The sequence below is a fragment of the Mastigoproctus giganteus genome, chromosome 12 (genome assembly GCF_048544385.1).
Source record: "Mastigoproctus giganteus isolate SK-2022 chromosome 12, ASM4854438v1, whole genome shotgun sequence".
NCBI lineage: Eukaryota > Metazoa > Arthropoda > Arachnida > Uropygi > Thelyphonidae > Mastigoproctus > Mastigoproctus giganteus.
The window spans coordinates 71,286,856-71,299,130 of record NC_143586.1 but is presented as its reverse complement, the minus strand read 5'-3'; the positions used below and the strand labels follow the sequence as shown (position 1 = coordinate 71,299,130).

The following is a 12,275-nucleotide window of genomic DNA, read 5'->3' as shown; positions in this document are numbered from 1 at the left end:
ATAGCCTAAATAAATTTAAGGCTCAGCTGGATAGGTATTTCGAACGAACGGAGGGGTGAAGTGGAAGGGGTTTTTTTTTTTTTTTTTGGCTGATGCTGCATAAGCTTTCTTTCTTGCATCATATGCCTCTACTAATCTCATTAATTACAGTATTCACTTGGTTTAGTTTTAAATTTACTCTTAGCTCATGTTTCTTTATAATAAAAAATAATAAATCTATAAATAATGTATTTTATATAAAATAGCAAAGCACTCATAATAAAAAAATCATGACAAGTCGATCTCTTAATCTTGTTTAGTTTCAAAAATAACTTCCGTAGCAGAAAAGACTGCTGGCCCTTAGTTTTCTGAATTAATATAGTCTTTAAAAAAGCGTATACAGTATAGGACATTCCAATTACAGGACTTTCAGAAGAGTGGTCCTAAAGAACATTACAGGCAGGAAAGTGTTAAAACCCACTTCACAGATGTGATTATGAGATAGGAAGAAAAGAGCAGCAAAAGTGGGATACAGCAGCATACAAGGAAGTGTTATGACTGGTTTACTGTGATAATGCAACGTTCACCTGAAAATGGAATGGTTTCTTCCTCTCCACCACTCTATAACCCATACAAATTGCAACAAAACCCAGTGTCCCAAACAGATATGCTTAAACCTGAAAATGAACTGCAGTTACAACTGTGATAGAACTGCACTCATAAAAACTTCCCCATCCTAAAATATGGTCATTGCTATAGGTAAGGGCAAAAAATGAACAAAGCATCAGGAAGAGATCCTTATTTAATGTGGAAAACATAGATAAAAAGTGACTTGCCTCTGGTGATGTAAGCTACATGCCTTGATATCAAACTTTGATTAGATTTTTTGATGCATTGGCATCCACTACCATAGTGTGCCATCATTGGCAAAGCAAAAAATTTCTCATGCCCTTGTGAGGAATTCCCCTTCCCTCAATGCCTGAGTTTATAGTTTCCTTAAAACCACTATGGTTAAGCTTGTTGAGGCATGGCTCAACAAGCTATGTCAAAACACGCTCGATAGGAGACAAATCAGGGTAAAGCAAAACGCCAGATCCCAGTAGTTTTAATATACTATTCATTTGTGGAATTAAAACTCTGAACAAAAATCAGTGGTGAATAGCTAACATAAGAGAGAACACCCTGCATCACAATTATAGTGTTCAGTTTATATGCCTCTGTTAAATACAAGCAGGAAGACAATCCATTCATGTTCTTCACTCCAATTAGCTCCATCTCTGTGCCACTGAAGTTACTATAAGTGATGGGGGAACTAATAATAATGCAAAACAGGAATGTAGTTATGCCTCTGTCAGTTGTCTACTAGTGCTGTCACAAAGATGAATCATCCCATTCTCATGCTTTATGTTTCTGAAGGTGCTCCTGAACCTGAGTGTAGGTATCAGTGGCAAAACTATCATACCATATAGTTTTAATTGGTTGGGGGGGGGGAAAGGTAATTTGTAATTACTCTTATAGAGGGTGTATATTGATAGCTACCAGTGTAAAAATGTATTAATATACCAACCAACATGAATAATTTTCCTGGGGGGGGGGGATTAGAATAGGGTCATTCCATGCAGTATCAATGGGCCCAAATGTGCATCCCACTGCAATGGCCCTGTATTCTGCTTATTCTCACTCAGAGACTATTAGATTATTTGTATATATATCACCATGATATGCCAATGTGCAATTTTTCAGCCAATGCTCTTCACTCTTTTATAGTGGAGCAATTTTCTGACATTATACACATACCCAGAGAGTAGGTTAGTACGGCTGTACAAAAAGTTCTGTCAATCATCTGGTTGGTGGGAAATTGTTAATTTATGGAAACGACCTTCGATTATAAAAAGACTATTAACTACTGAAGAAATTAATTTGCATTGTTAATTTTAATGTCTTTTAATTTTATGATAAAACGTTTCTTACCACTTGACTGCTAATTTTTCTATTGTCCAAGGATGAAACCAGGTCATGTCTTGGTCGTTTAAACGGTACAAGTGCTCCTTCCTCCAAACGTCTCTTTTCCACTCCAGGCATATTTGCTTCGGGAAGTTTTACTGACCTGGGCCGTCACGAGAAAAAAAAGAAATTTATTTTCATGAACCCAGGAAATTGCAATTTACCTCTTCTTTGATCAGCTGAAGGAACGGTATGGATGTTACTTGTTATCGAGTATCTAATACAATACTTTTAGCATAAAAGTAAATTAATTTGTGCTTTCATTTGCCTAGTAACAAAAATAAGTTAAATAAAAATAGATCTGGGACACAAGCGTAAAACAAATTACTATTACTTGTTTATTACTTTAGTATTCTTAAAATCATACAAAGTAGTTTAATACACTCTCACAACATAGGGGTCACTGTCCAATTATTCCAGCGGACGTTTCGTAAAGTATATATAGTTGTCATATATATAATGTTCCTTGTGTTATATATTTTTGATTACTTCTATTTAAAAGGAAAATATTTTTCTCTTTGGTCCCTGACCTCTAAGCGGTAATGGATATTAATGTCATGTTGTCTTTAATACATGTTTCATTTCGTATTACCATGTGCCAATATTCGCTATGTTTACTAGATAGTTGTTTTCATTCGACGTTTTTTTTTTTTTGTTGTTTTCTACCTGGAGCACTATGTTTAAGAGTATTTCTAAATTTAAAATCAAGTGTAAATACAAAAATCATTCTGTAATAAACCTCAAAAAATGTTCAAGCTATTTAAATATACCACATAATTTGACGCTTGATTTATATACAAATGGGTGCATATTAATTTCTGCTTCTAGAAGCATCTATGTAAATTTAGCCCTAGAAGACTGGTTGTACAACAATTTGCAATTTCAGGACTCATGTCCTAACATATTGCTGATGTGGTTTAACAATCCAGCAGTGGTGATTGGTCGCCATCAAAATCCATGGGTAGAAAGTCGCTTAAATGTAATAGCCGAACATGGAATCGATTTGGCAAGGCGTTGCAGTGGAGGAGGAACCGTTTATCACGATCATGGAAACCTGAACTGCTCTTTCCTCACTGCACGAAATAAATATAACCGGAAGTTAAATCTAGAATTAATATGTAGGTCACTGAGAAATAAGTGGGATGTGAATCTGTCAATATCTCCAAGGGAAGACATTCTTCTTGACAGTTACTTTAAGGTATATTTTATATTGTTTGATACTGATTTAACTCTTCGTGCACATGCGGGAAGACTGAAAAGTAATGGCTCCTATTTAAATAACCGTAGTGTTAGGTGGTGCATCAGCTTCAACTAAGAAGAGTAACCATATGAGTAATGTTATTTTAACAAATTGACTTAACCTGGTGTACGGCCAAGTATGATTTAAAGTACTGCCATGGATGAACATGCATACTCAATTATATTTTAATAATATAAAATTTTTAAAAATATTTTATTACCAAATTGAAGATATTAGAATTAGTAGTGGCATATGATGCAAGCTTATACATCCTAAAAAAAAAAAAAAAATATTCCCATTTTACCTATCCATTCACTTCAAACGTTTGTCCAGTTCTTAGCATTAGTAGAGGCATTTGATGCAAGAAAGCAAGCTTATGCAGCATCAGCCAAAAAAAAAAAAAAAAAAAAAAAAACCACTTCCACTTCACCCCTCTGTTCGTTCAAAATACCTGTCTAGCTGAGCCTTAAACTTATTTAGGCTATGAACCTCCACCACAAGGGATGGAAGTCTGTTCCACCAACCAACCACCCGCTGGCTAAAGGCAAATTTCCGCACGTCTATCCTACATCTGTCTTTCCTCAATTTGAATTTATGCCCTCTCAGGTGATTTTTCTGAGCTAGAGGAAGAATCCCATCAGCATTGAACATGCTTAAACCATTCAAGGATTTATACACCTCTATCAGATCACCTCGCTGGTGCCTAGTCTCCAGACACTGTAATTTGCAAAACTTAAGCCTTTCTTCGTAAGAGCACCCCTTTGTTCCATTCACTAATCTTGTTGCCCTTCTCTGTACTTGTTCCAGCAGCTCTACATCCTTCTTGAAATGAGGCCTCCAGACCTGTATACAGTACTCTAGGTGTGGCCTGACCATTGCCTTATACAATGGAATAATCACCTCCTTATCCCTGCTGGAAAAATTCCTGTATATCATTGACAATACTCCATGAGCTACTCTTGCAGCCCGTCTGAACTGTCAGAGAACTTCATATCTGCCTGCACAACCACCCCCAAGTCCCTTTCATTCTCTACCACTGTCAGTGTAGTACCACAGAGTTGATACGTTGCTCTGGGGTTGCTGTTTCCCATGTGTAGTACTTTACATTTGTCAATGTTAAACTTCATTTGCCCCCTCTCAGCCCATCTGCTCAACCTTTCTAGATCCTGTTGCAGCAGCATATGTCAGTAGTGTCCTTGACAACCCTGCCAACCTTTGTATCGTCTGCAAACTTGGACATTAAGCTTGATATACCATCATCAATATCATTTATAAATACAGAAAACAATAATGGACCCAACACTGAGCCCTGAGGGACTCCACTAATAACATTAGTCCACGATGAGCAGTGTCCATTGATTACCACTCTCTGTCTTCTCCCCCTCAACCACCCCTTTATCTATAGCAGCAATTTGCCTCCAATGTCACACTGCTCCAATTTGTGTAGCAGTCTTCCATGTGCAACAGTATCAAAAGCCTTTCTAAGATCCAAGTATATAATATCAAAGTTATTCCCTGCATCCAGTTCTTTTGTGACTGCATCATAGTATCCAATCAAGTTGGTCAGGCAAGACTTCCCCTTAACAAAACCATGCTGTGTCTGAGCTATAACTGAAGTCTTGTCTAAATGATCCTGCAGTGCTTCTTTAACCAGTGCCTCCATTAATTTTCCTGGAACAGAAGTTAAGCTCACAGGTCTATAATTACTTGTGTCAGCCTTTGATCCTCCTTTGTGAATTGGGGTCACATTTGCACATTTCCAGTCTATGGGTACCTCCCCTGAGTCCAAGGAAGCTCTCATAATTATGGCTAAGGGTTTGCTTACTTCCTTTGCTGCCTCCTTTAATATAACTGGATAGATCCCATCCACCCTGGGTGCCTTTCTTGTGTTTATCTTCAACAGTTTCTCCTCCACTTTACTCCCAGTTATTTCAAGATTCTGTAGCTTACTGCTAGAGTTGAATACACCTCTGGCATCCCCCTTGCTGAATAACTCCTCATGTGTGAATGTCAATGCAAAATATTCATTTAGTTTGTTAGCTACCTGAGCAGGATCATCAACAGTTGACCCATCAATATCAAGTGGACCAATCTGATTCATCCCCTTCCTTCTAGAGTTTACATAAGTAAAGAACTCTTTGCTGTTTTTCTTTGCATCCCTTGCCAAGGATTTCTCGTAATCTGCCTTCGCCTGCCTAACCTCCTTTGTAACTTGGTTGCATATCAACTTGTATCTATCATAGGCTTCTGTGTCATGTGTTAATTTGTAAGTATCCCATGCCTTTTTCTTCTCTGCCATATGCCTCATTAGTTCATCTGACATCCATTTTGGCCTAAACCTTGAACAATATTTCTTAGTTGGTATGTAAAGCCTAGTAGCTTCCAAGATAAGTTCTTTGAATGCTTCCCATTTTGAATTTGCTGTTGGTAACATCATCAGTTGGTCCCACTGTATAGAATTTAAATACTGTCTCAGTCCATCGTAGTCGCCTTTACGGAAGCAATAACCCTTCCCTTTACCCCTAATGGTAGTTATCTCTTTGAGTAAATCCCACTTCAGCACACTGTAATCACTGCCACCTAGTGGTTCATTTATCTGCAGATTCTTAATGCATGAAGAATCACTGCTGATAATCAAATCAAGAGTATTACTCCCTCTAGTTGCCTCCCGAACATGCTGATGTAGAAAACAATCATCCAATAAATCCACAAAAGCCCTGCTAGTGTGTGAGTAACCAGCCCCCAAATTCCAGTCAATATCTGGGAAATTAAAATCTCCCATTATAAGACTCTCTGATTTACTGGCCCACTCTATTTCCCTGTACAGTTCCTTATTATATTCATCAGAGTCATTAGGCCTATAGCACACTCCTACTCTCAATTTTGATCTCCCAATGCTTATGTCACACCAAACTGACTCAACACTGCACTGTCCGGCGATGTCGACTGGCTTCACTTCCTTGGTTTTTATGTGTTTCTTAACTAATAGCATAACCCCTCCCCCCTTCCTATCCTGTCTATCCTTTCTGTAGACGTTGTACTCCCCAAATTGCAGTTCTGCATCCCTTATATCTGTGTGACACCACGTCTCTGATATCCCAACAATATCTGCCTTTGTTGTTTTGAGCAATACCTCAAATTCATTAAATTTATTTACTAAACTCCTAGCATTGGTGTACACGCAAGTATACCTGCACCTGTTTCTATTCTTAGCTACCCTAACACAACCCATGTGTTTACTTGTACCGCAATGGCTCCCAGCAGTCTCTGAAATACCATGCATCTTGTTTTTCAGGCTTCTGCTCATTCTAATAGAAGCAGTGCAAGAATCTCTTTCACCTCTGCCAGTGGCTACTGTCAATCTATTGGTCTTTGTCTCCCCCCAAGCTAGCAGTTTTCCGACCCACCTAACACTGCCTCGATAGCATCAGCAAATATTCTTGCACCCTTTCTATTTAAGTGTATCCCATCCCTGTAGAAGCAATCTCTCCTGTTAACAAGTACAGTCCAGGCTGAAAAAAATTCTACCCCTTGAGCCTTGCACAATCTTTCCAGGGCCGAATTGATCGACAAGGCTCTCATCATATACTCCCTCCTATCGTGTCTGGGCAGAATTGCAGACACTTTCAAATTCAACCCTAATTCTTGGCTTTTGTTCAACAGTGACCTGTACTTGTTAAGTAATTCTGCCGGTCTCCTACTCTTAATATTGTTAGTGCCAACGTGTACAACTATATCACCTTTTGTGCCCTTAAAAGATGATATTCGCTCTACAACATCATCAACCTTTGCCCCTGGCAGACATACCCTGGTCCTGTTCCACCTATCTTTTTTACAAAGCATGTTCCCCGTTTCCCTGACAATAGAGTCACCAACAACTACTAGTTCCTTCGGGACCAGCGCATTCTGCCTTGGGGGTTGTCTCTCTGTCACGCGATGCCCAAGTGCAAGTTCTGGCGTTGATGTGGGCAGCTGAGAGCTTGATGGGCCCTTCAATTTAGTGTCTTCGAGGGCATCCACCCTGTCCTTCAAGCTCTCATATAGGCCCACAAGAACGCCGAGTTGTTGCCTGATATCGATACACTCCTTGCATCGTGCACACACAAAGACATCCCCCTTGGCAGTATCATGTCCCGTACCCGATTGCTCTGCAAACAAAAGATTCTTCCTTGAATCTTTAAGCTATCAACTTCCACAATGACAGACGGAACTTTCTTCCAGCAATCAACCACTCACTGCCTAAAGGCAACAAATGTGCATCTATTCTGAAACCGTGTTTCCTCAGTTTGAATTTATGCCCCCTCAAATGTGTAATCTGAGCAAGAGGAAGAATCTCATCAGCATTGAGATTGCTCAAACCATTCGAAGCCTTATACCCCTCAATCAGATCATGTTGCAGGTGCCTAGTCTCCAGACACTGCAATTTACAGATCTTAAGCCTTTCTTGGTAAGAGCACCCTATTCCCCTTGCCAATCTCATTGCACTTTGTATCACCTACAAACTTACCTTCGTATTAACCTTTGTATCATCTGCAAACTTAGACATTAACCTTTGGTGTACCTTCATCAATATCATTGATAAATACAAAAAACATCAATCAGCCCAACACCGAACCCGGGAGGGACTCCACTAAATAACATTAGGCCACAAAGAGCAGTGTCCATTGATTACCACTCTCTGCCTTCTCCCACACAACCATCCTTTTATCCATTGTAGCAATTTGCCCTTGCCATACTGCCCCAATTTGTACAGTAGTCTTCCATGTTGAACAGTATCAAAAGTTTTCCTAAAATCCAAGTATATGATATCAAAATTATTCTTTGCTTCCAGTTCCTTTGTTTTATTTTCCCTAGAACAGAAGTTAAACTAACTAACAGGTCTGTAATTAGCCATGTCACCCTTTGTGAATTGGGGACACATTAGGATCTATCTTCTCCAATCATGCCATTCCTGCTGAAATCTAATGGAATGTGATTGTCATCTCTTTCATCACAAAATGTCTCGGTTCTGCTTCTGGTTCCAAACCTCATCTTGCTCAACTTCAGCACCTTTTGCTGCTTCTAATTCAATGAGTTCTTCATTTGATAATTCATCCCCATGTGATCAATCAATTTTTCCATATCACGTTCATCAACTTCTAATTTTAGTTGCTCAGCAAGCTTCACTATTTTTTTCATTCAACTCTTCAAAATTTTTGTCTTTAATGAAATGATGCACAAACTGCAGACAATTTTTTTTCCAAACCGAATTCATAGAATTTTGTGTAGCCTCTTCCCATGCTTGTGAATGAAAAAGAGGTTATACAAAGCTTTTGTATAGCTCAATAAATATTATAAGACTTCCAAAAATCTCGGACAGTTAAATCAGTATTTCTGTCCATAGCTTCCAATGCCTGTGCAACAGCCTTATGTAAGATTAGAGTGTCAATAATCCAAACTAATTGGGACCAGGGGTAGTTCAGACTTCTAATTTGTTCGGATTTTCGATTTATCAAAAATACTGTTCTGAAGCCTTAAAAAAAAAAAAAGTTTAGTAAATTTAGAAATAAAAACACTAAGTTGTACTTACGTATTTTTATTCATAGGTAACAAAAAAATGGAACTTTCAGCCACAATAACACATATGTATAGGCCTTTAATGAAAATAATTACTTATTTTTTGCTGCACCATTTTCGAATTTCGTTATTGCGAGATCTCTTTTTTTTTTGGTAGTTGTTGGCGCATAGGCTTCTATGGCCATAATGCACCTCCCAAGGTTTTTGCAGTACTTTGATCCAAGCCCGAGGCAGGAATCGAACCCGCGACCTTAGATCTCTCACTCTTTTCAGCAAGAGTAGTTAAGTTGGACAGCATTCAATTTGTTTATCGATTTTCAGGTATCATTTAATTTTTTAATTGATAAGGTAATAAAAGTGATGCTTTATATCTTCATTTTCATAGTCTGTGGATAATATTTCTCCAATTTTTGCTTATTAGAATTGCTGTTTAATAGAATCAAAATTCAATTCAGGCGCGATCACAATAACCAACAGTTACTGTAATTATTTTATAGCACCAGCATAAAAAATAAATAAATACTGGCTTATTCGGATTATTGACATTCAGATTTTCGACGCTCTGCTGTAGTAAGCTTTGAAATTGGAAATCGCCCCCTGGTCCATGGGCTAGATGAATGAAGTAGTGTTGGATGGAAGGCAGAGTACTTTTACATTTGAATGAAAATCATCCAAATGCACAGGATGACCAGGAGCATTATTAACAATAAGAAAAATCTTGAATGGAATGTCAGCCTCTTGGCAATACAGCACAACTTCCTGTATCATTCACACATTTCATCTGAATGATAATATACAGGAAGAGTTGCCTTACTGATGACTTTAAAAGCATGTGGGTTTTTTGAATGATAGGCTAGCAGCAGCTTAAGCATACAGCAACCAGAAACATTACCCCCCCCCCCCAAGCAAAAGAGTTAGTCTATCTTTGTGTCTTGGCACTGTTTTTACCTCTTTAGAATTATATGTACACCATGGCATTTGTTTCCAAAACAGTCCAGTCTCATCTGAATTAAACAGTTGTTGCAGCAAGTAAGGATCCTCATTGATTATTTGTTTTGACCACTCAGAATATTTTTCAGCTGCTTCGATATCGCCACTAACTTCTCCAGACACTTTAACATTATAAAAACCAGCATGGTTCTTAAATCTAGCAAACCAACCATTACTTGCCACAAAAGATTGAGAACCACCTGGATATTTTGATTTTATGTCTTCAAAAAGAGTCCTTGCTTTCATCTGTATCACCATTAAGTTTAGCTGAACGTACTTTTATATTTGATCTTCCATCCACATAGTTAGTTGTCTGAATCATCATTAAGCTTAGTGGAATGCACTTTTTTTATCTGGTCTTCTGTCCACGTAGTTAATAATTTTTCCATATCATAAATAGCACCAAAACACTTTTTTTTTTTGTTATTATTGTTGACTTTAGGAGACAGATCCTTTCACATGTTCCTTTATACAGGCAGCATCCTTCACAATTGTATTCACTGTTGATGGTGTTGAGACCAAGATTACATCCTTTGGTCATTAAGCTTTGTCCACCTCCATATTTCTGTATAATTTTATCTTTCATCTCTAGATCAATTTTGGTGTGCTTATGCATGAGTTCACTTTTACCATTTTTTTTTTAATTTTTCCAGTCATGATTGTACTCTACCACAGCACATGCAAACACTAAAAATTATTTATACACTTAAATAAGTGCATAAATACAGGTCTGCCTTGAGCAAAACCGCTGTTATATGGCATGCAAGTAAGGTAGGCACGTTCAGTAAAATTTTTTCCACAGCCCTTTCCAGATAATTTGCGTACTTCTGGGTCTGTCTGTATGTATACACAGATTTGCACAAGCAGGCAAGACAGATAGATAGTGAAAAAGTTAATTTTACTTATTAAATATGTATAACAAGTAAAGGCTTATAAAAATTATTTGATCTGCATGAGCAAATCTGAAAATGTGCTACTTTGAAATTTTTCTCAAATAATTGAGTTAAGAGTAGTATGCGTCACCAGACAAGTGAGTTTTTGCTTCCCAAAGCAAAATTTTATTCCTTTAATAATTATGATTATCTTAAGTCTTAGAACATAACACCAGTGATTGCTTTACAAAGAAACTTCAATATCTGTGAATTTTTGAATTGCAGGATTTCATTCTCCCATTGCAAATTATGACTAGTGACCCAAGGGAATACCCTACCTATAGAAATAAAAGTTAATAATCAAAACCTTTTCTTGCAGCTGCCATTAATCTTTTAATCTGTATACCCCCATGCTAGTAATTTTCTGCTGCCCACCTAACACTGCCTAAATAGCATTAGCAAATATTCTTTCCTGTCCCTGTAAATTACAGTCTCTCCTGTTAACAAGCACAGACCATGCTGTGAAACATTCTACCCCTTGAGCCTTGTGCAGTCTCTCCAGGCCTAAAATGATTAACAAGGCTCTTATCCTGTACTTCCTCCTATTGAATTTGGTGACTACAGTGGTCTCACAAATTCTAAACAGTGGTCTCACAAATTCTAAAATAAAAAATTCTATACAGTGGGTCCACCTGATGATGTTACCAACAGCAGATTCTAAATGGGAAGCATTTAAGGAATTAATCTTAGAAGCTACCAGGCTTTTCATACCAACTAAGAAATACTGTTCAAGGTTTAGCACAAAATGGATGTCAGATGAACTAATGAGACTTGTGGCAGAGAAGAAAAATGCATGGGATGCATATAAATTATCGGGCAATACAGGAGCCTATGGTAGATATAAGCTTTTGTAATCAAGGCACAAAGGAGGTTAGGCAAAGGAAGATGGATTACGAGAAACTTTGGCAAGGATGCAAAGAAAAAACAGCAAAGAGGTGGTAACTGAATTTTAACATTGATAAATGTAAAGTATTGCGTATGGGTAGTAGTAACCCCACAGTAATGTACCAACTTGGTGGTACTACACTCAGGGACGTGGAGGATGAAAAGGACCTGGGAGTAATTGTGCAGTCATATATGAAGTTTTCTGAGTAGTGCAGACAGGCTGCAAGAATAGCTCATGTCAATGATATACAGGAATTTTGCTAGCAGGGATAAGGAGGGGATTGTCCCCTTGTATAAGGCAATGGTCAGGCCACACCTTTAGTACTGCATACAGATCTGTAGGCTTCATTTTAGGAAGGATGTAGAGCTGGTAGAATGAATACAGAGAAAGGCAATGAGATTGGTGAGTGGAACAAAGGGTTGCTGATACCAAGAAAGACTTAAGTTCTGCAAATTGCAGCATTTGGAGACTAGGCACCTGCAAGGTGATCTAATTGAGGTGCATAAGGCCTTGAATGGGTTGAGCAAGCTCAATGTTGATGGGATTCTTCCTCTTACTCAAATTACTCACCTGAGGGGACATAAATTCAAATTCAGGAAAGACAATTGTAGAATTGTCTTTCCTGAATTATAAGAAATTTGCCTTTAGCAAGCATGTGGTTGATAGTTGGAACAAACTTCCATCTGTG

At 38.0% G+C, this 12,275-nt stretch overlaps 2 protein-coding genes across 2 annotated transcripts in view; one reads left to right on the top strand and one right to left on the bottom strand.

Annotated features, from left to right (window-relative positions):
- Nucleotides 1–2,360, bottom strand: part of LOC150077181 (U5 small nuclear ribonucleoprotein 40 kDa protein-like) — a 105,632-nt gene extending 103,272 nt beyond the window's left edge. Inside the window, exon 1 of the mRNA XM_090386722.1 lies at nucleotides 1,951–2,360. Within this exon, the coding sequence (XP_090242848.1) occupies nucleotides 1,951–2,061 (111 nt within the window). The 5' untranslated portion in view covers nucleotides 2,062–2,360. The remainder of the gene's footprint in view (nucleotides 1–1,950) is intronic.
- A 270-nt stretch (nucleotides 2,361–2,630) lies between these two features.
- The window catches only part of Lipt1 (Lipoyltransferase 1), a 49,814-nt gene continuing 40,169 nt past the window's right edge, over nucleotides 2,631–12,275 (top strand). Inside the window, exon 1 of the mRNA XM_090386269.1 lies at nucleotides 2,631–3,181. Coding sequence (XP_090242395.1) covers nucleotides 2,660–3,181 — 522 coding nt within the window. The 5' untranslated portion in view covers nucleotides 2,631–2,659. The remainder of the gene's footprint in view (nucleotides 3,182–12,275) is intronic.